This window comes from Mobula hypostoma, chromosome 3 (genome assembly GCF_963921235.1).
Source record: "Mobula hypostoma chromosome 3, sMobHyp1.1, whole genome shotgun sequence".
NCBI lineage: Eukaryota > Metazoa > Chordata > Chondrichthyes > Myliobatiformes > Myliobatidae > Mobula > Mobula hypostoma.
In genome coordinates, this window is record NC_086099.1 from 215,876,335 (window position 1) to 215,900,562 (window position 24,228).

At 42.4% G+C, this 24,228-nt stretch overlaps 1 protein-coding gene across 6 annotated transcripts in view; it reads left to right on the forward strand.

Moving 5' to 3' along the window:
- The window catches only part of xylb (xylulokinase homolog (H. influenzae)), a 337,542-nt gene that overhangs the window by 246,394 nt on the left and 66,920 nt on the right, over positions 1-24,228 (forward strand). For 5 of the 6 annotated variants that reach the window (XR_010017455.1, XR_010017457.1, XR_010017456.1 and 2 more), the window contains 2 exons: positions 12,170-12,228; positions 17,257-17,344. Coding sequence is in view for 3 of the 6 variants with exons in the window: in XM_063044483.1 (XP_062900553.1) it covers positions 12,170-12,228; positions 17,257-17,344 (147 nt within the window). In the remaining 3 variants the exon portion in view is untranslated. Of the gene's footprint in view, positions 1-2,752; positions 3,328-12,169; positions 12,229-17,256; positions 17,345-24,228 lie in introns of those variants that run through there. The other variant, XM_063044485.1, reaches the window with a different exon arrangement.

Consider the following 24,228-nt stretch of genomic DNA (forward strand, 5'->3'; position numbering starts at 1 on the left):
ATCCTTGAATGAGTCATTAGATAGATTTAGAACATCAAACTGCACAGCACAGGAACAGTCGGTGTCAACCATGATGCTAATCTAAACTGATCCCGTCTGCCTGTACAAGGTCCATATTCTTCTGTTCCCTGCTTGTTCATATGCCTGTCAGGGGAGAGATTATCATATATGATAGCACCTTCTCTGGCAGAGTGTTCCAGGCACCTACCACTCCCTCTGTAAAAAAAAATCTTGCCTTGAAAATCGCCTTAAACTTTCTCCCTCTCACCTTAAACCTGTGCCTTCCAGTGTTTGGCATTTACATCTTGAGGAAGAAGACTGACTATCCTTCCTGTCTCAGTCTCTCATTATTCTATCCACTTCTGTTGCTGAGTGAGGGATTAATAAATGTAAAAGTTTTGTGGCCAGCTGGAACAGACCTTTGGGAAGCAGCCATTCAGCAACCCGAACTGCTCTGGAAGAGCCCTATTGTTATGAGAGGAGCTGTGTGAAGATTCATGATGTGTAGTAGATTCTTGCCACCTAGTCACTGAAGAGCAGGGCTTAGAGGAAGAAGAGAGAAGTCAGCCCTTGCCATCAGTGTCAGCATTGCTGGGTTAAACTGACAGTGCTGTATGTTGTCCACACATACAGCTAATGTTGAAATTCAGAAATTATTGCCAGTAATACCCAGTCACAGAATTAATGCAGAAATCACTCCTTTGCCATGAAAAAACTATTTATATACTGCTCTTGCTTGAGGACCAATTAAAAAACTTGTCTTGATTAAGCAGGAGTAATTGAGATTTTAATAGTGCAGTTAGGCACAATTATTGCCGAACATCTCACTAGCTCATAAAAATTAATTTTACATATGTGCAGGCTCACTCCATTAGAAGGAAATAAAGATGTTGCAGATTTAATAATAAAAAAATAGACTTTGAATTTTGTTAGCTCTATTTCCCCCTTAATCTTGTCTGTATATATCCCATATTTGTCTTTCTGTAGTGATTGATATTTTCTGCTTTACCTTCTGTTAGAATTAAATAGCACAATGGTGTGAATGGTCTCCTAGCTCCCTGTCCAGTTCATAACATGAACAGCTCCTCTGTAAGCCTGCCTATTCCTTTTTTTTTGTAATTTATTTATTTTTATTGAATTTCATCATCAAACAAACATTTCCATGGGATGTATTTCAGATACTGTACGTATATATCATATGATCATATTTGTCACAAATCTCCACATAATTTTTATCTGAGGTATACACTTATAGAAAGGAGAGGAAAGAAAGAACAATCAAAAGAAGAAAACTATGTACAAGTAGGGACTGATCTTTTTTTTACAACATATTCATTGACTTGTGAGAATAAAATCAGACCTATGTAGTTAAACCATTTTTTTCCAGTATGAATAAAATTGTTCCAACTTATGATTAACAGATGCTGTTATCTTCTTCATTTTGTAAATGTTGATTGTAATTTCTATCCATACACTTAAAGTTGGGCTCTCCTGTGATAACTATTTCCTGGTAAGGGTCTTTTTACCAGCCACCAGCAGTACCTTCATTAAATATTTATCTCTTTTCAACTATTCTTGAGGTATATACCCAAAATATATGGTCTTACTTTCTAAGGGTATTTCACATTTAAAGATGTCTTGTAGGGCATTGTGTATCCCACTCCAATATTCTTTGATAACTGGGCATTCCCAGAAAATATAATGGTTTGCATTTTGATTTCCACAATTTCTCCAGCAAGCAGAAGGGTTACTATCATAATGGGATTTCTGAGAGGGTGTAATAAAATATCAAGTTTTTCCACCCGAACTCCCTCCATTTCTGTGAACTGGTACACTTCCATTGATACCTCCATGTTATTGTCCAGTCTTCCTCAGATATAATTATCCCTCCTTCCTTCTCCCATTTTGTTTTAATGTATGAAGTTGAATGTGTTTTAAGATTTCACAAACCCTTATAAACGCTTGAAATTATTCTACTACCATTGTCTGAATTATTTGCTTTTCTAAATAGCTCTATCAGACATGTACTTGCCTTAGTTATATTTTTAACTGTCCTATTAACATACTGTCGCATCTGTAAATACCGGTAAAAGTCTTGTTTTTCTAATAAGTGTTTCTCTTTGAACATTTCAAAACTGAACAGTGTTCTTTCTTTCATTATATTGCAAATAGCTGTTATTCCAGTTTATTCGGCGTAAAATCCGAGTCATATGCACACCATTTAAGAATTGCAATGTCTCTCTTTCTTTTATAATAGTTTTCCATATTTTAAGAGTCCATTTCACCCACGGGTTGTCAATATTATTTATGTAACTTTGTAGGTTGTTATCAGCCAAAATTGCCTGTATGGGGATGGAAAGTATCCTCTCCTCAGTGTTTTTCCATTGAGCGTCGTATGATGGGTTGCATCAACATATCACAGCTCTCAACTGTGCTGCAAAATAATAATCTCTAAGAGAAGGTAGGCCCTATCCCCCTTTTCCTTGGCTAATTGCAAGGTTTTGAGATGAACCCTAGGCCTTTTACCTCGCCATATATATCTTGATAGCATCTTGATCCATCCATTGAATTGATTTTGGTTAATCTCTGTTGGTAGGTCTGAAAGAGATATAGTAGTCTGGTCAGTATATTCATTTTAATAGATTCAATCCTTGAACTGAGACCAAGAAAAGGAATTAGGTTCCATCTTGTTATATCTTCCTTAATTTTATATATATATAGGCTGATAGTTGCATTCTGATAATTTTGACAGATCTTTTGGCATAATGGCGCACAGAGGTGGGAGGAGAAGATGGTGGCATGACGCAGCGCGCACAGCTCTCCGGTGAAATTATATCATATTTGTTAAATAGGGTACCGTGCACAATTCTGATTTGATGGAGATAGCCGTGAGGAGCACGGAGGAACATCTGGAAAAACTTCTGAAATGCCCGGTTCGCTGCCACTGCTACTGTGTGATCGAGAATCTCTGGAGAGAAGGCCCCAAAATCCTCGGCTTTGCCTGCTGCTGGCGGCCGGGGGTGGGGTGGAAGCGCTCGGCAGAGATGGTGCTCAGTGCTCGGTGTTAGAGGGCTGGTCGGAGGCTCGAAGCTTTCAGACAACTCAGATTCGGACTGTGGTCGGGCATAGCAGGGAAAGTTTTCTTCCTTCTCCCGTCTGCGTGAGATGTGGGACTTTCGAGAGACTTTGAACTTTTTTTACCGTGCCGATGGCTGCTTCTTCATCAAGTTATGGTATTGCTTGCACTGTTGTAACTATATGTTATAATTATGTGGTTTTTGTCAGTTTTTCCAGTCTTGGTCTGTCCTGTGTTTCTGTGATATCATACCGGAGGAATATTGTATCATTTCTTAATGCTTCCATTACTAAATGACAATAAAAGAGGACTGCGTGTCCTCATGATCTAATCTAAAAAAAATATTTGACAGACTCCGTTTGCCATGCCCAAGGATATCTACTTTCAATTTCTCTTGGTGGGCTATAGTTATATGAAAGTAGTTATGTTTTATCTATGTTGATCTTGTATCCTGATAATTTGCCATATTGTTCAAAGGATTGCATCAATTTAGGTAAAGAGTATGTTGGTTGCCCTAGATAGATCAAAATGTCATCCGCGTAACAGGCCAATTTACGCTCTGTCCCCTTAATAGTATTTCCCCTGATATCTTCATTTTGTCTGATGTATTGAGCTAATGGTTCCAGATATAGTGCGAAGAGTAGCGGTGACCATGCACAACCCAAGCCTGCCTATTCCATATTAGCACAGAGGAAGTCTGTTAAATCTTAGATGGACTTTTTAGAACATAGAACGTAACAGCACATCACAGGCCCTTTGGTCCACAATGTTGTGCCAGCCCTTTAACCTACCGTAAACTCTATCTGACTCATCCCTCCTCCATGGCCCTCATCCATGTGCCTATTTAGAAGTTTGTTAAATATCCCTTATGTAAGTAATTTCTTATTTATTTGTTGAGATACAGCATGGAATGGGCCCTTCCGGCCCTTTGAGCCACGTTGCTCAGCAATCCACCAATTTAATCCTAGTCTAATCACGGGACGTTTACAATGACCAGTTAACCTACCAACCGGTACATCTTTGGACTCTGGAGCAGCCAGAGAAAACCCATGCTGTCGCGGGGAGATGGTAAAACTCCTTGCGGAGAGCAGTGGGAATTGAACCCAAGTCACTGGTACTGTAAAGCGTTGTGCTAACCACTCTGCTGCCGTGCTGCCCCTACCTCTGCCTCTGCCATCTCCCCTATACCTTCCTCCAATCATCGTAAATTTATGCCTCCTGATATTGGCCTTTTCCACCCTAGGAAAATGTCTCTGGCTATCCATTCAATCTATGCCTTTTGTCATCTTAAACACACCTATTAAGACACCTTTTATCTCCTTCACTCCAGTGCGAGAAGTCCCAGCTTGCTGTCTGAAGTTAAAGGGAGTGACACAAGAGTGCGGTCAAGAAGGGGTGGCACTTCCTTGCTGAAGCTTGAAAAATCCAGACCATCTATTGGGTGGGACATGTACTACAGAAGAGTTTGCCATCAGTAGATACATTGGGAACATGCAGTAGATTGCAGACACTGGGGTAACAACTCTCGCTGTTGCTGATTGGCTGTAGAGTGCGTCACCTTGAGATGAATGAGGGCAGTTCGATTGAACGGACTGCCGGGCGCCACAGCAGTGTAGTGGTTAGTTCGGGGCTTGGGAGCTCAATTCCAACATCATCTGTATGTCCTCCCCATGGAGTGCATGGGTTTCCTCTGGGTGCTCGGGTTTTCTCCAACATTCCAAAGGTGCACCGGTTGGTAGGTTAATTGATCATTAATTGCCCCATAATTAGGCCTGATAGAATCAGGGATAACTGGCCGATGTGGTTCGAAGGGCTGGAAGCACCTATTCACGCTGCCTCTCTAAGTAAAATAAACTAACACAGGGATTTTTGGAGAGCTGGTGATGGTGGCATGGGGGTAGCTGATGCGTGCTCAGGATGGGGCCTAGCCTCCTTCAGGGAAGAACATCACCAACTCTCCGAATCTGCTGGAGGCGAGATTACACAAAATCCTTCCAAATATAGGGCTTCAGGGCCAAGATGGCAGCAGGCTGCGCTCGTACAGTCGAAGTCTGAGCTGGCCTAGTTGTTGACTACTGGAAGCTGAGACTCCAGCCTGCAAAGAGCCCAGTGTGGCTGCTCAGCTTACTGATATTTATTATTTTATTTAGTGATACAGCTTGCTGACGGACCATTCCAGTCTGACGAGCCTTTGCTGCTCTATTGCGCCCATGTGACCAGTTAACCTGCTAACCTGTACGCCTTTGAAAAGTGGGAGGAAACGGGAGAAACGTACAAACTCCTCACAGACACCAGCGGGAATTGAACACAGGTCACTGGTGCTGTAAAGCATCACGCTGACCGCTACGCTACCGTGCCGCCCTGTATGGAACTAGCACTACTTCCATGCTCAAAAGGTTGGTCTCTAGGCTCTTTGCAAAGCCATTTGCAAGGTTGGAATTGGGTTATGCTTACCATTGCTTCTGCCACAAGTAGATTGGTGAGGACAAATGAAGTATATATCGGTTCACTCGCTCGCTGCTGCTCACATATACTGTACTACCTTGAGGTTCGTTTTCTTTTTTTTGGTGTGTGCGTGCATGCGTCTGTGTGTGCGTGTGCGCGCATGTGTCTGCGTGTGTGTGCGTGCGATGTTGGCGGGACGATGTCTTTTCAATGCCTTTACAAAGCGTGGAGCGAGAGAGATACTGTGACCTTCATGGAAGAGTCATCAGAAGAAAACCTTTCCTGCGTCCTCACCACAAGTCAGAAGTTTGCAAAGGAACATCTAAACAAGCCTGATGCATTTTGGAAACAAGTCCTGTGGACTGAAAAAGTTAAAATAGAACTTTTTGGCCACAATGAGCAAAGGTATGTTTGGAGAAAAAAGGGTGCAGAATTTCATGAAAAGAACACCTCTCCAACTGTTAAGCACAGGGGTGGATCGATCATGCTTTGGGCTTGGATTGCAACCAGTGGCACAGGGAACATCTCACTGGTAGAGGGAAGAATGAATTCAATTAAATACCAGCAAATTCTGGAAGCAAATATCACACCGTCTGTGAAAAAGCTGAAGATGAAAAGAGGATGGCTTCTACAAGAGGATAATGATCCTAAACACACCTCAAAATCCACAATGGACTACCTCAAGAGGCGCAAGCTGAAGGTTTTGCCATGGCCCTCACAGTCCCCCGACCTAAACATCATCGAAAATCTGTGGATAGACCTCAAAAGAGCAGTGCATGCAAGACGGCCCAAGAATCTCACAGAACTAGAAGACTTTTGCAAGGAAAAATGGGTGAAAATCCCCCAAACAAGAATTGAAAGACTCTTAGCTGGCTACAGAAAGCATTTACAAGCTGTGATACTTTCCAAATGGGGTGTTACTAAGTACTGACCATGCAGGGTGCCCAAACTTTTGCTTCAGGCCCTTTTCCTTTTTTGTTATTTTGAAACTGTAAAAGATGGAAATAAAAAATTAATCTTGCTTAAAATATTAAAGAAATGTGTCATCTTTAACTTTATACCTTTTGGAAATCAGGTCATCTTTTACTCGCTTAGCTATTCACAGTAACAGAAATTTTGACCAGGGGTGCCCAAACTTTTGCATACCACTATACCTCCCGTACCTAATAAAGTGGCCATAGCTGTGGAACCCAATGTGGTCTTCTGCTGCTGTAGCCCATACACTTCAAGATTCAACGTGTTGTGCCTTCAGAGATGCTCTTCCGCACATCGCTGGTGTAACATGAGGTTATAAGACCATAAGATGTGCGATTAGGCCATTTGGCCCATTGAGTCTGCTCTGCCATTTCATCATGGCTGATTCATTTCCCTCTCAGCCCCAATCTCCTGTCTTCTTGCCATATCCCTTCATGTCCTGACTAATCAAGAATCTATCAACTATTGCTTTAAATATACCCAATAGTTTGGCCTCCACAGCTGCCTGTAGCAACAAATTCCGCAGATTCACCCATTCTCTGGCTAAAGAAATTCCTCCTCATCTCCGTTTAAATGGACGTCCCTCTATTCTGAGGCTGTGTCCTCTGGTCTTGGAGAGTTTGTCCTGGTTATTTGAGTTACTGTCGCCTTCCTGTCATCTTGAACAAGCCTGCCCATTCTTCCCTGAGCTCTCTCAGTAAAAAGGCATTTTCACTTTTAGAACTGCCACTCACTGGATTTTTTTTTTGTTTGTTTTTTTTGGACCACTCTTGGTAAACCCTGGGCTCTATTGTATGTAGAAATCCCAGGAGATCAGCAGTTCCTGAGATACTCAAACCACCTCTGCTAGCGCTAACAATCATCTACGATCAAGTTCATTTAGGTTATATTTCTGCAACACACATCAAAGTTGCTGGTGAAAGCAGCAGGCCAGGCAGCATCTCTAGGAAGAGGTACAGTCAACGTTTCAGGCCGAGACCCTTCGTCAGGACTAACTGAAGGAAGAGTTAGTAAGAGATTTGAAAGTGGGAGGGGGAGGGGGAGGGGAGATCCAAAATGATAGGAGAAGACAGGAGGGGGAGGGATGGAGCCAAGAGCTGGGCAGGTGATTGGCAAAGGGGATATGAGAGGATCATGGGACAGGAGGTCCGGGGAGAATGACAAAGGGGGGGGAACCCAGAGGATGGGCAAGGGGTATAGTCAGAAGGACAGAGGGAGAAAAAGGAGAGTGAGAGAAAGAATGTGTGTATAAAAATAAATAACGGATGGGGTACGAGGGGGAGGTGGGGCATTAGCGGAAGTTAGTGAAGTTGATGTTCATGCCATCAGGTTGGAGGCTACCCAGACGGAATATAAGGTGTTGTTCCTCCAACCTGAGTGTGGCTTCATCTTTACAGTAGAGGAGGCCGTGGATAGACATGTAAGAATGGGAATGGGATGTGGAATGAAAATGTGTGGCCACTGGGAGATCCTGCTTTCTCTGGCGGACAGAGCGTAGATGTTCAGCAAAGCGGTCTCCCAGTCTGCGTCGGGTCTCACCAATATATAAAAGGCCACATCGGGAGCACCGGACGCAGTATATCACCCCAGCCGACTCACAGGTGAAATGTTGCCTCACCTGGAAGGACTGTCTGGGGCTCTGAATGGTGGTAAGGGAGGAAGTGTAAGGGCATGTGTAGCACTTGTTCCGCTTACACGGATAAGTGCCAGGAGGGAGATCAGTGGGGAGGGATGGGGGGGGGATGAATGGACAAGGGAGTGGCGTAGGGAGCGATCCCTGCGGAAAGCAGAGAAAGCAGAGCAGGTTATATTTCTTCCCTGTTCTGATGTTTGGCTTCAACAACTACTGCCCATGTCTGCATGCTTTTATGCATTGAGTTGCTGCCACATGATTGGCTGATTAGATAACGAGCAGCTGTACCGGTGTAGCTGATAAAGTTGCCACTGAGTGTCGGTTGGTTCCATTTTAGCAAGCCAAAGGTTCAGGACAGTTGCTTATATAGTTGATTATATTACTTGACTGAATGAAAAGTGAGTCACAGTAAAATCTTCTACAATATGAGATTTGTTGCAGATAATCCCCAAAGTGTTACCTCTATAAAAGCTTTCCCATGAACAATGAGGCTTAGTAAAATTTTATAGTGCTGCAGTTTAAACCTACCTGAAACACAAAGATGGTATTTATCTTGGTGTCAAAACTAATTTTCTAATCCGCAGGAGACGCTCAGGTTCTGGGCAAACGACGTACTGCAGTCATTGGATAATAAACATGCCAGCATGTGACAAAAAGACAAAATCAAAGATTTTGTTTTCAAGCCGTCAAAGCAAAATAAAAGGAGCTGTAATTGTAAATGTAAAGGATGCACCAGAATAGGGATGAAGAGATGAATGAGACAGCAGTGAGTAATCAAATAGATTTGCTTTCACATGAAAAGGGTCACTAATAAAACTTAAGTGTCAGCCTTGACTGAGTTGTAGTTCGTTCCATTTTAAGTTGGAAGTTCATTGTCCCACTCCAGATATACACTCAGTTGACACTTTATTAGGTACACCTGTACACCAGCTCATAAATACAGATGTCTAACAGCCATTCACGTGGCAGCAACTCAGTGCATAAAAGCATGCAGACATGGTCAAGAGGTTCATTTGTTGTTTCCACTGAACGTCAGAATGGGGAAGAAATGTAATCTAATTGACATTGACAATGGTATTAATAAATGGGGATCTTATCTGAAGAATTTTAACTGATGTGGACCCAGAGAGCAGTAGGGCAGGATTTGGGATGTATGTGTCTTAACTTGGAGTTAAGATTGGTCAACGGATTTCAGATGGTGTTTCTGTCTTTGCAACAGAATTATTAGCAATCCTCTGGGCCTTATGGTGGATAGACGTCCCTCGACCATGTAGGGTTATCATCTGTTCGGATTCAGCTGCTGCCTTAGAGGCAATAAAAGGGAATAAATCAAAAGCTCGTCCTGATGTAGTTATTGAGATTCTCTTGGTGTTGTTCAGAGTAGGGAAGATGGGTTGTGCAGTTAGATTTTCATGGATACCTGGGCATGCTGGGGTGGAGGGAAATGAAATTGTGGATGGCATTGCAAAGTCTTCCTTACAGAGCAGGCAAGTAGAAATTAGAGTTCCCCTAGGCAGAGCAGAATTGAGAAGTAGGATTAAATAAGGTATAGAGAAGAAGTGGCAGGAGGATTGGAAAAATGAATTAACGGGCAGGCATTATTTTTCTAGTCACCCACTAGTTAAAAAGGTCTCAGACTGTTACCTTTTAAATCGTAGAGATATGGTGAAATTAACAAGAATTAGGTTGGGGCATTGTGGGCTAAACTATTATTTAAAGGTAATAAGAAAACATCCTACTAGATTATGTGACTGTGGTAGTCCAGAGACAGTCCAGCATGTTTTGCTGAGCTGTAATCATTACAAAAGCATGTTGTTCAAGAGGCTATCTGGCTTAAATGTATTTTGGTTTTCTATTAAATCTTTGTTTGGCCATCAAGAAAACCAACATCCGATTGAAGATGCTTATACGTGAGACTAGGTTATATTCGAGAATTTGAGTTCCTTGTAGTTCTATAATTAATTATACATCCTGCGGAGGGCAGTAATACACCTAGATGCGTCTAAACTGCCGGAAGTAGAAGAAGAAGAAGAAGACAATGGTATAATTGTCGGTGTCAGACGGGGTGATCTGAGTATCTCAGAAACTCCTGATCTCTTAAGATTTTCACGCACAACATTTTCTAGAGTTTACAGAGAATGGTGTGATAAACAAAAAAAAACACAGTGAGTGGTAGTTCTGTGGGCAAAAACGCCTTGTTAATGAGAGAGGTCGGAGGAGAATGGCCAGACTGGTTCAAGCTGACAGGAAGGCGACAGTAACTCAAATAAACAGGCATTACACCAGCGATGTGCAGAAGAGCATCTCTGAATACACAACGTGTTGAACCTTGAAGTGGATGGTCTACAGCAGCAGAAGACCACAAACATACACTCGTTGCCCACCTAATAAAGTGGGCGCTGAGTATATAAGCATGTAATGTAGGCTGACAGATCTGTGCAGTACTGAGAGCGTTGCTTTAGTGTTGGAAATTTTGATGTTCAGTTCAGATATCAATTCTCCACCCTCAGCAGGCGATAGAAAATCTCATGGCACTAATCAGAGGTGTTGGTTTGGTCCTGGCTGATTTTTATTCTTAAACCTACACTAAAGCAAAACAGATTATCTGGCCTTTTATTGCATTTCTGCCCACAGGACGTGACTCTCTGCAAAACTGGCCAAAGCATTTGTCTCTGTGACAACAGAAACACTACAGATTTGCTTCAGCAAATATACTGAGGCTGTGAATGTGTTTACTTTTTTTCGTCCTTTGCTTTCTCTCAATTTCCCCTTTTCTGTTATCATAATTTACCAAGCCAGATACTAAAAAAGAATAGGATAGATTCTAAGTGTAGATAACATTTTGAAGCTCCTATTTTGAAAGATCATTTGGTGTTCCGACCTCAGGTTATAAATCTAATGAAATTGAAATAGAGCTTTTAAAACATTCCTTTTGTTATGCCATCTGTGGTTGGAAATTTATAGTAGTGCGATCACTCAGATCAAGTATGATGTTTGCCTGAGGGGGTGTCAATGGTGGGTCTTAAGGTGGCTGCAGAGGCCAAAGCAGGTACCATATATTCTGCTCGTGACTAGGGGCTTCTAGGCTTCACAATCCTGCCCACTTTGCCGCTTGCTGATCGCCACAAGACTAAATCCAGGAAGTCAGGGTGGATTCCCTTAATAGAGAATGCCAGTGCGTGACTGTTTAATGTGGGGAGTCTGATGTACAGGCAGCCACCACTCTGCCTTTGGCAGAACGGGGCCTGGATCCAATGACATAGATTGCAAGGTGACTGGGGACCCTTCACTACTGTAGCCTTCCTCTGCCTTAACTGCCGTTGTGATGTGTCATCATCTCCCACCAGCTCCACCGTTGTGGTCTTGGTCAGACTGAACTTTGTCTGGAACCTCCCCCTTGACCTTACTGCCGTGGGTGACCCCACCAGGAGCCAAGTAACAGATGGCTAAACGCCAGGCGGCATCGCTCTTGGGATCCCAGAAACTCACATGCCTCTCCAGCACGACAAGGTGACAATCCTTGGAGCAGGGAAATTGAAAGATAGCTCATTCAAATACAGTGAGCTGTAAAGAGGATTGGCTGCAACATTAGAAAAGCTACAAATGCATTTTGGGATTATCTCACACAGGAACATTACAAAGTTCGAAGTAAGTTTATTATCAAAGTACATAAATGTCACTATGTACTACCCTGCAATTCATTTTCTTGCGGGTATTGACATAACAAAGAAATACAATAGAATCAATGAGAAATTACACACCAACAAAAACTGATAAACAACCGATGGTGTGAAAGAAGCCTAACTGTGCAAATACAAAAAAAACAGATAGGCAGATAAATAATGAGTTATAGAGTCCTTGAAGGTGAGTCTGTAGGTTGTGGAATCAGTTCATTGATGAGGTGAGTGAAATTATCCATGCTGGTTCAGGAGTCTGATGGTTGAAGGGTAATAACATTTGATCACTCATGCTCCTTGATGTAAGATAGCAGCTTTGCACCTTTTTTTATAGAACTATTACAATTCTTACTTCTGTTACAGTGCAAGGGACCAGAGTGTTGGCCACCGGTGGAGCTTCCATGAACCCAGATATACTGCAGGTAGGAAGGAGAGCCTTTCACACAATTCTGTCCTATGACTAATATGGTTGTCTGCAGTCTTGAGAACTTATAGATTCAGCTGACTCTAACCCCTGAAGGTCAGCATGCTTCACCAAGTCCCAATTCCGTGGGTGGATAGTTGGTTGTCATTGTACAATGAAGACAGTTGATGTTTCAGATCAAGACCCCTCAACTGGACTGAGGGATTAGAAGGGAGATGGCCACAATACAGGGGTGAGGGGAAAGGTTAGATCAAGAGCAGTCAAACAATAGGTAGATCCAGTTGAAGGTGGTGACTGGCAGATGGAGGAGGGAAGGGTGGGAGATAGATACAGAGACTTGGAGGTGACGGAGGCTGCAGATGATGCAATCTGAGTGGAAAAGATAGAACTGTGTACTGTATATAGATAGAACTGTGTAGGTCAGGAGGAGAGAGAAAGGGACAGAGAGGAGCAGGTTACCTGAAACTAGAGAATTCAATGTTTACACCATTGGGTTGTGGACTACTAGGTGGGATATGAGGTGCCGTTCCTCTAGTTACTCTACTATATATAGGTGATAGGACATTTATCAACTGGAAATCTAGAAATGGAATATTGTCAGTGTTGCCCACAGCATTTCCTACTAAAAAATAATAATGCAATGAACAGTTCTTTGGTGTCACCAGATGCACATACTATTAAGCTTCCTTCCTGCAACACACACGGTACTGAAAGAGCCAAACCTACGATCAGTAGTCATAGTCTAACTCTACCCCTTTCCCCACTCTCATTTCAGCACCACTCTCCCTCTCTATTCTGAGAACAAACAAACATCCAATTTCTCACTAGGTCAGTAAGAAGCTGTGGTGAAGCAACATTTTCTCTAATTGGAGCATTATCCGGTAACTTTCCCGGAGAAGTCCAGAGTTTTTTCAGGTACATTTATCACAGCCCAGCCACAGAGATCGAAGAACTTTTTCTGCTTCTCGCCAGAGTTACTCTTCCACACGTGTAATGCCCAGAAATTACCACAACCTATTTCCCCTTGCCCCTCCTCACCAACCCTACCATTACAACTAGTTTCAAGTCAATTCATGTCCCTCCTCACCATCACAGCAAGTTTACAGTCAATGCATGCTTTGGTTTCAGTGCACAATGTAATTAACATTTGAGACACACAGTAACATCTGAGGCTTATATTTATAACTGTCCAGATGGTGAGGTAAATTTATATTTAAAAAAAACCCTGTAATTATGTTTATCAACTTCTATATTTTATGACAATATCTGTGCACTCAATCATGTATGTTGTGGTAGCCTCCATAAAAGTAATGCCAGAATTTTCAAATACAAACAGAAAAAAAAAACTGGTAATACTCACCTGGTCAGTCAGCATCTGTGGAAAGATAAGCGGAGTTAATGTTTCACATCTGAAACTCTTGGTTAGAACTGGGAAACGAAGATTTAAAAAAGGTCATTTGAAGTTGCAGGGAAGATGGAGGATGAATTACTGTAGATAAAACAAAGAGAATGTGAAAGGTGAGACAAGATCAAACGTTGCAGTTAGAGTCAGGTTATGTTTCTTCACTTACATTACGTATTACTATGGCAGGGCTGTGGTACATGCCTAGAAAGTCAGGTTTCACTAATGGAGCACTTGCTGCTGACCATCTGAGACAGCCTGAAAAATGTCTCAGTTATCTCCATCTCTTCAATGGCCTTTGTCTGCAGAAACCATAGAACATTACAGCACAGAAACAGGCCTTTTGGCCCTTTTTGGCTGTGCCGAACCATTTTTCTGCCTAGTCCCACTGACCTGCACCTGGACCATATCCCTTCATACACCTCCCATCCATGTACCTGTCCAAGTTTTTCTTAAATGTTAAAAGTGAGCCCACATTTACCACTTCATCTGACAGCTCATTCCACACTCCCACCACTCTCTGTGCGAAGAAGCCCCCTCAATGTTCCCTTTAAACTTTTCCCCCTTCACCCTTAACCCATGTCCTCTGGTTTTTTTCTCCTCTAGCCTCAGTGGAAAAAACTCGGTGGAAACCACTAAAGTGTTTTCGTTTGAACATTGAACGTAGAGCATAGAATAGTACAGGCCCTTCGGCCCACCATGTTGTGCTGACCCTCAAACCCTGCCTTCCATATAACGCCCCACCTTAAATTCCTCCATATACCTATCTAGTAGTCTCTTAAATTTCACTAGTGTATCTGCCTCCACCACTGACTCAGGCAGTGCATTCCACGCACCAACCACTCTCCGAGTAAAAAACCTTCCTCTAATATCCCCCTTGAACTTCCCACCCCTTACCTTAAAGCCATGTCCTCTTGTATTGAGCAGTGGTGCCCTGGGGAAGAGGCGCTGGCTATCCACTCTATCTATTCCTCTTATTATCTTGTACACCTCTATCATGTCTCCTCTCATCCTCCTTCTCTCCAAAGAGTAAAGCCCTAGCTCCCTTAATCTCTGATCATAATGCATACTCTCTAAACCAGGCAGAATCCTGGTAAATCTCCTCTATACCGTTTCCAATGCTTCCACATCCTTCCTATAGTGAGGCAACCAGAACTGGACACAGTACTCCAAGTGTGACCGAACCAGAGTTTTATAGAGCTGCATTATTACCTCGTGACTCTTAAACTCTGTCCCTCGACTTATGAAAGCTAACACCCCATAAGCTTTCTTAACTACCCTATCTACCTATGAGGCAACTTTCAGGGATCTGTGGACGTGTACCCCCACATCCCTCTGCTCCTTCACACTACCAAGTATCCTGCCATTCACTTTGTACTCTGCCTTGGAGTTTGTCCTTTCAAAGCGTACCACCTCACATTTCTCTGGGTTGAACTCCATCTGCCACTTCTCAGCCCACTTCTGCAACCTATCAATGTCTCTCTGAACCTCCCAAAGAAGACCTAGTGTGTAAAATTACCCTCCAGATAGCCTGCAAGCTATTAGTTGTTTTCACAGCAAAATGATTGACATCACAACTACCGATGAAACATTCACATACTGTTATGAGCCCTGTCTGTCTCTGCGTTGTGCCGTAGAGCATTGGGCTTCTAGGTTTCTTGAGCATATGTATTTACTAATTGTTGTCTTAACTAGAGTTGTAGGCTCTTGTGCTTTCTGTTTAATCTGCTCAAGGTAATGGTTACTGCACGGGTTTTCCACGTTCTGTGATCATTTAAAGCAGTCTCTCGATTAGTGCTTATTGCGGGGTCCTAGTGTTGAGAATGATTAGTCCCGCACTCATTTCTCACACCCTCTTATTGAGTATCCATCAACCTCTGGCTTAAAAAGACTCAGGTTCTGGTGTCATTGCCCTTTGAAGAGGAAAATTTCTTACATCTACAACTCTCAGACTGAAAAAGAATGACTCCATCCCCACCTTAAATGGGTAGCACCCTATTCTGAAATTGTCTTCCTCAACTCTAGATTCTTCCACAAGAGGTAATGTTCTCTCTGTATTTATCCTGTCAAGACCTTTCAGGATTTCATATCCTTCAAGGAAGTTATCTTTCACTCTGCTAATCTCCAGCAACTGTCCAACCTTTCTTTGGAGGGCAACTGGGCCATTCAGAGTATCAGTCCAGTAAACTTCCTCTGAGCTGCTTCAAAAGGATTAATATCCTTTCTTTAATAAAAAGACCAATACTCCAGGTGAGGTGTTACCAATATCTTTCATAACTGAAGCACGAACTCCCTACCTTTCTGAGCAGTACATAATAACTGTGCAAATTATCATAATTTTTTGCTGCATCTGCATAATAACCTTTTGCGAATCATGCAGCTAGGACTCTGTTAGATCCCTGGTGGCTTTGCAATCCAGAGGTTTGGAAATCCAGAACGAGGCATGAAACTTGTTGCTTGTGGCTATTTTAATCAGTATTACTGTATAAGAACAGAAGACCAACAGAAAGCACAGTGGACAAAGAGGTTGTGATCATCTCATACAAAACTGATCTCCAACTGAAAAGATAACAACATTCCAGTCATAACAATTAATTTGTAAACTAGCCAGATTCAAGTGGCCATGACTAAGAAGCTTCTCGAAAAAATTTACAACAGTTTTACTGGAAAATTCACTCAACAGTCTCACCTATATAGGTGATCATATAAAAATACAAGTATAGGAGAGTTAAATGACAAGAAAAATAATAATTCTTCACCCTAATCCAACATCACCCAGATATATCTACCATTCAAAGCTCTGCCTTTACCTTCAGGAAAGATATCAACAAGATTGAAAGAGTACAGAGAAAATTTACAACAATGTTGCCGGGACTTGAGAACATGAATCATAGGGCGAAGTTAGGACTTTATTCCTGGAGCACAAGAGAATGAGGGGAGATTTAATAGAGGTATACAAAATTGCGAGCAGTATAGGTAGGGTAAATGCAAGCAGGCTTTTTCCACTGAGGTTGAGTGAGACTACAACTAGAGGTCATAGGTTAAGAGTGAAAGGTGAAATATACAAGGGGAACCTTCTTCACTTTGAGGGTAGTGAGAGTGTGGAATTAACTGCCATCTGAAGGGATGGATGGGGGTTTGATTGTAACATTTAATAGAAATTTAGATAAGTAGATGGACGTGAGGGTTGTGGGGGACGTTAGTCCAGGTACAGATGGATGGGTTGAGGCAGAATAACAGTTTGGAATAAACTAGGTAGACCAAAGAGCCTGATCTGTGCTGTAGTGCTCTATGACTCTAATTATTTCTTAATTTTCCTTCCTTCTCACTGATTTATTTCATGGCGCCATACAATCATGAATAGTGCTTTCCTATACAATTAAAAATCTATTTTCTGTTCTAATTAATGATTTGAATGATACAAAACCTGTGTATGTGTTTTTTCCCCTGAAGTCCTATGATTCATCCCTCAAAGGACCTGCCTTGTTTCATTCCACTTCACAGAACTCCTCTTTCCCCACACAACCGTGGTCTCCGGTGTGACTGTGTGGCGTCAGTACCTTCTGCAGGAGCGCAGTGATATCAGAGGATACGCACTCACCACCTGTTTGTGGATTTTTGCAGGTCTTGGCAGATGTGTTCAATGCCCCAGTGTACACAATAGACACAACTAATTCTGCTTGCCTCGGATCTGCTTACAGAGCAAAACATGGTATGTCGAAGATATGAATGTAATCAAGAGATCAGAATCAAGTTTAATAACACTGGCAAATGTCATAAAATTTGTTGTTATATGGTAAATTTCAGTTACTTTTACTTTATTGTCGCCAAGCAATTGATACTAGAGCGTACAATCATCACAGCGATATTTGATAAGTAATTTGTCAGTCTGTAAAAGAACAACATTTATTTTCTTTTGGTTAGATGAAATATTTCTAATTGCAATATAAGAATGCTTTTGAACATACAATTGACATTTCGGGCCAAGACTCCTTCCTTTCCAATCCTGAGGAAGAGTTTCGGCCCAAACCGTTGACTGTTTATTCACTTCCATAGATGCTGGCTGACCGGCTGAGTTCCACCAGCATCTTAGACCATAAGATACAGGGCCTATAAAAAGTGTTCACCCCCTTGGAAGTTTTCATGTTTTATTGTTTTACAACATTGAATCACAGTGGATTTAATTCGACTTTTTCGACATTGATCAACAGAGAAAGACTTTTGTGTCAAAGTGAAAACAGATTTCTACAAAGTGATCTGAATTAATTACAAATATAAAACACAAAATAATTGATTATATAAGTATTCACCCCGCCCCCCCTTTAATATGACACTCCAAATCATCCCTGGTACAGCCAATTGGTTTTTGAAGTCACATAATTAGTTAAAATGAGTCCACCTGTGTGCAGTCAAGGTGTTTCAACTGATTGTAGTAAAAATACACCTGTATCTGGAAGGTCCGACTGTTGGTGAGTCAGTATCCCAGCAAAAACTACACCATGAAGACAAAAGAACACTCCAAGCAACTCCACGAATAGGTTATTGAAAAGCACAAATCAGGAGATGGATACAAGAAAATTTCCAAGCCACTAAACATCCCTTGGAGTACAGTTAAGTCAATTATCAAGAAATTGAAAGAATATGAAGGGGACTAGTGAAGGAGGCCACCAAGAGACCTACAGCAACTCTGGAGGAGTTACAAATTCAATGACTGAAATGGGAGAGACTGCGCATACAACAACTATTGCTCGGGTGCATCACCAGTCACAGCTTTGTAGAACAACAAAGAGAAAGCCACTGTTGGGGGGAAAAAAAACTTACTTGAAATCTCAATGAGAAGGTTCTATGGTCTGATGAAACAAAACTGAGCTTTTTGGCCACCAGATTAAATGCTATGGTTGGTATAAGCCAAACACCGCACATCACCCTTCTGTGAAGCATGGTTGTGGCTGCATCATGTTGTGGGGATGCTTCATTGTAGCAGGCCCTGGAAGGCTTGTGAAGGTAAAGGGCAAAATGAATGTAGCAAATTACAGGGAAATCCTGGAGGAAAACATGATACAACCTGCAAGAGAAACATAGAAAAGCTACAGCACAATACAGGCCCTTCGGCCCACAATGTTGTGCTGAACAAGTACTTACTTTAGAAATTACCTAGGATTACCCATAGCCCTCTATTTTTCTAAACTCCATGTACCTATCCAGGAGTCTCTTAAAAGATCCTATCATATCTGCCTCCACCACCGTTGCCGGCAGCCCATTCCACATACTCACCACTCCCTACGTAAAAAAAACTTACCCCTGACGTCTCCTCTGTACCTACTTCCAAGCATCTTAAAATTGTGCCCTCTTGTGTTAGCCATTTCAGTCCTGGGAAAAAGCCTCTGACTATCCACACAATTAATGCCTCTCATCATCTTACATACCTCTATCAGGTCACCTCTCATCCTCCGCCACTCCAAGGATAAAAGACCGAGTTCACTCAACCTATTCTCATAAGGCATGCTCCCCAATCCAGGCAACATCCTTGTAAATCTCCTCTGCACCCTCTCTATGGCTTCCACATCCTTCCTGTAGTGAGGTAACCAGAACTGAGCACAATACTCCAAGTGGGTTCTGAGCAGGGTCCTATATAGCTGTAACATTACCTCTCGGCTCTTAAACTCGATCCCACGGTTGATGAAGGCCAATGCACTGTATGCCTTCTTAACCACAGAGTCAACCTGCACAGCAGCTTTATGTGTCCTATGGACTCTAGACCCCAAGATCCCTCTGATCCATCGTACTGCCAAGCGTCTTACCATTAATACTATATTCTGCCATCATATTTGTCTACCAGAATGAACCACCTCACACTTACCTGGGTTGAACTCCATCTGCCACTTCTCAGCCCAGTTTTGCATCCCTGTGACCTCTAACAGCCCTCTACACTATTCACAACACCTCCAACCTTTGTGTTGTCGCAAATTTACTAACCCATCCCTGCACTTCTTGATCCAGGTCATTTATTAAAATCATGAAGTGAAGGGGTCCCAGAACAGATCCCTGAGGCACACCACTGGTCACCGACCTCCATGCAGAATATGACCCATCTACAACCACTCTTTGTCTTCTGTGGGCAAGCCAATTCTGGATCCACAAGCAAGGTCCCCTTGGATCCCATGCCTCCTTACTTCCTCAATAAGCCTTGCATGGGTTACCTTATGAATTGCCTTGCTGAAATCCATATACAGTACATCTACTGCTTTACCTTCATCAATGTGTTTAGTCAAATCCTCAAAAAAGTCAATCAGGCTTGTAAGGCACGACCTGCCTTTGACAGAGCCATGCTGACTATTCCTAATCATATTATACCTCTCCAAATGTTCTGCCTTTCAGGATCTTTTCCATCAACTTACCAACCACTGAAGTAAGACTCACAACCACTGAAGTAAGAACTGTGTCTTGGGAGAAGATATCTTTTCCCGCAGGACAATGACCCCAAGCATAAAGTAAAGCTACACAGGAATGGCTTAAAAACAACAAGGTTAATGTCTTGAAGTGGCCAAGTCAGAGTCCAGACCTCAATCCAATTAAGAATTTGTGGCTGTATTTGAAAAGGGCTGTTCACTCACAATCCCCGTGCAACCTTGAGCTTGAGCAGTTTTGTAAAGAAGAATGGGGAAAAATTGCAGTGTCCAGATGTGCAAAGCTGATAGAAACCTATCCACACAGACTCAAGGCTGTAGTTGCTGTCAAAGATGCATCTACTAAATACTGATTTGAAGGGGGTGAGTAATTATGCAATCAATGATTTTGTGTTTAATATTTGTTGTAAATTTAGACCAATTTGTAGAAATTTGCTTTCACTTTGATACAAAAGAGTCTGTTATGTTAATCAGTGGCAAAACCAAATTAAATCCAATGTGATTCAAATTTGTAAAACAATGAGACATGAAAACTTCCAAGGATGGTGAATACTTTTTATAGGCACCCTATAGGAGCAAAATTAGGCCATTTGGCCCATCAAGTCTATTCTGCCCATCAAGTCTATTCTGCCATTTCCTCATGGCTGATCCATTTTTCCTCTCAACCCCAATCTCCTGCTTTCTCCCCTTAACTGCTGACCACTCAAGAATCTATTAGCTTGTGCCTTAAATATACCCATTGACTTGGACTTCACAGCCACCTGTGGCAAAGAATTCCACAGATTTCTCTCTGGCTAAAGAAATTCCCCCTCATCTCTGTTCTAAAAGGACACCCCTCTATTCTGAGACTGCGCCCTCTGGTCTTAGACTTACCCCAGCATAGGAAACATCCTCTCCACATCCAGTCTGTCGAGGCCTTTCAACATTCGAAAGGTTTCAATGAGGCCACCCCTTAATCTTCTGAATTTCAGTGAGTGCAGGTCCGGAGCCATTAAACTCTCTTCATATGACAAGATTTTCAATCCCAGAAACATTTTTATGTTTCTCCTTTGAACCCTCTCCAATGTCAATGCACCCTTTCTCAGATAAAGGGCCCAAAACCACTCACGGTACTCCAAGTGAGGCCTCACCAGTGCTTTATAAAGCCTTAACATCACATCCTTGCTTTTATATTCTAGTACTCTTGAAATGAATGTTAACATCACATTTGCCTTCCTCACCACAGACTTGAGCTGCAAATTAACCTTTAGGGAATCCTTTACTAGGACTCCCAAGTCCCTTTGCAGCTCAGATTTTTGAATTTTCTTTCCATTGAGAAAATAGTCTACACTTTTATTGCTTCTACCAAAGTGCATGATCATACTCTTCCTGAGCTAGTATTCCATCTGCCACTTTTTTGCCCACTCTCTTAATCTAAGTCCTTCTGCAGCCTCTCTACGTTCTCAAAACTATCTTCCCCTCCAACTATCTGACAGCAAACTTTGCTACAAAGCTATTAAATCCATCATCCATTAAATGTTAAAAGAAGTGGTCCCAGTATAGACCCCCATAGAACAGAGGTCCCCAACCTTTTTTGCACCGCGGACCGGTTTAATATTGACAATATTCTTGCGGACCGGCCGACCGGGGGCGGGTGGGGGTTGGGGGGGGTGGTGTTCAAGTAGGGTTGCCAACTTTCTCACTCCCAAATAAGGGACAAAAGTAGCAGTCAAATACGGGACACTTGTGTTTACCCCAAGAGAGACTACCATGACCATGAAGCCTCGCGCAGGCACCTGTATGCACATACGTGACGTGTGCATGTGTGTACGTGCCGATTTTTTTTCTACAAATCGGTTTTGGCTTAATCGTCCCGATTCTGTTCAGTGAAACTACACTGTACATACATTATTTCTACTTCATATAGGCTGTGTATTTATCATATCATTCCTGCTTTTACTATATGTTAGTGTTATTTTAGGTTTTTGGTAGGTTATTTCAAGTTCAACAGTGCGTGACAGGGAATGAGGAAAGGTGCAGCTGACTCATATCGTTCCCTCTCGCCAAATCATATCGTTTCCTTGCGGCCCGGTAGCACGTGCTTTGCGGCCCGGTGGTTGGGGACCACTGCCATAGAACACCCCTAGTCACTGGCAGCCAACCAGAAAAGGCTCCCTTTATTCCTACTATTTGCCTCCTGCCAATCAGTTACTGCTTTATCCATGTTAGTATGTCTCCTTTAATACCGTGGCTCTTAACTTGTTAAACAGCCTCATATGTGGCGCCTTGTCAAATGCCTTCAGAAAATCAAGGTACGCAACATCCACCGATTCTTCAATGTCTATCTTCTCTGTTATTTCCTCGAAGAATTCCAATAGGTTTGTCAGGCAAGATTTTCCCCTGGGGAAACCATGCTGCCTATGGCCTGTTTCATCATGTGCCTCCAAGTACCCTGAAACCACATCCTTAACAATTGGCTCCAACGTCTTCTTAACCACTAATTGGCCTATAATTTCCTTTCTTCTGCTTTCCTTTCTTGAAGGGTGAAGTGACATTTGCAATTTTCCATTCCTTCGGAACCATGCCTGAATCAATTGATTTTTGAAAGATCATTGTTAATACCTCCACAATCTACACAGCCACCTCTTTCAGAACCCTGGGGTATAGTCCATCTGGTCCGGGTGACTTACCTACCTTCAGACCTTTTTTTCCCAAGCACTATCTACATAGTAATGGCAACTTCACACACTTATGTTCCCTGACACTCTCTAACTTCCACCATAGTGCTAGTGTCTTCCGCAGTGAAGACTGATGCAAAATACTTATTCAATTTGTCCAGCTTTTCCTTGTCCCCCATTACTACCTTTCCACCATCATTTTTCAGTGGTCCAATATCCACTTCTCACTTTTACTCTTAAGTTGCCTTCTGTTGGTTTTTAAAAGCTTCCCAATCCTCTAACTTCCCATTAGTTAAAGTTAAAGTCTGTCCCGAGCCTTATAGGTTCATCAGGACGGTGCTTATGCCGGTTTCCGTGGCGTGAAGCGACTGAGAGTATGAGACTCCTCCCCCCCCCCCCCCGAATAGGACACCAGTCTATCGTGAGGTTAACCCCCAGCAATTTTGCCGGTACCCATTTTCAGCTGGGTGGACTGGAGCAGTGTGTGGCTAAGTGCCTTGCTCATGCTGCCTCGGTTGGGGTTCGAACTCACAACCTGCAGATTGCTAGTCCAACGCCTTAACCACTTGGCCACGCGCCACACTTCCCACTAATTTTTGCTCTATTATATGCTCTCTCTTGGGCTTTTATGTTGGCTTTGACTTCTCTTGTTAGCTGCTGTTGTGTCATCTTACCTTCAGAATACCTCTTCCTCTTTGGGATGTATATATCCTGTGCCTTCCGAATTGCTCCCAGGAACTCCAGCCATTGCTGCTCTTCCATTATCCCTGCCAGTGTTCTTTTCCAATTAATTTTGGTTAGCTCCTCTCTGATGCCTCTGTAGTTCCCTTTACTCAACTGTAATACTGATACATCTGATTTTAGCTTCTCCTTCTCCTTTGCAGGGTGAATTCTATTATATTATGATCACTTAATCTATAGGTTCCTTTACCTTAAGCACTCTAATCAATTCTGGTTCATTGTACAACATCCAATCCAGAATAGCTGATCCCCCTAGTGGGCTCAAACACAAGCTACTCTTAAAAAGCCATCTTGTAGGCATTCTAGAAATTCCCACTCTTGGAATCCAGCACCAACCTAATTTTCCCAATCTACCTGCATATTGAAATCCCCCATGACTATTTTAACATTGCCCTTTTGGCATGCCTTTTCTATCTCCCATTGTAATTTGTAGACCACATCTTTGGCGGGGGGGGGGGGTGTGGAGTCTGTATATAACTCCTATCTGTTATAGTTCCTTAGCTCTACTAACAACGATTCAACACCTTCTGACCCAATGTCACCTCTTACTAATGATTTGATTTCATTTTCTACCAACAGAGCCACGCCATCCCCTGATTACCTACCTGTCCTTTCAATAGAATGTGTATTTTTGGACATTAAGCTCCCAGCTATAATCTTCTTTCAGCCATGATGCCTACAATGTCATGCATGCCAATTTGTTTGTGTGTGTGTTGCTTTGGATTTCTAACATCTGCAGGCTTTCTTGTGTTTAAGAATGATTTTTCATTTTTTTAAATATCATTGGCCAT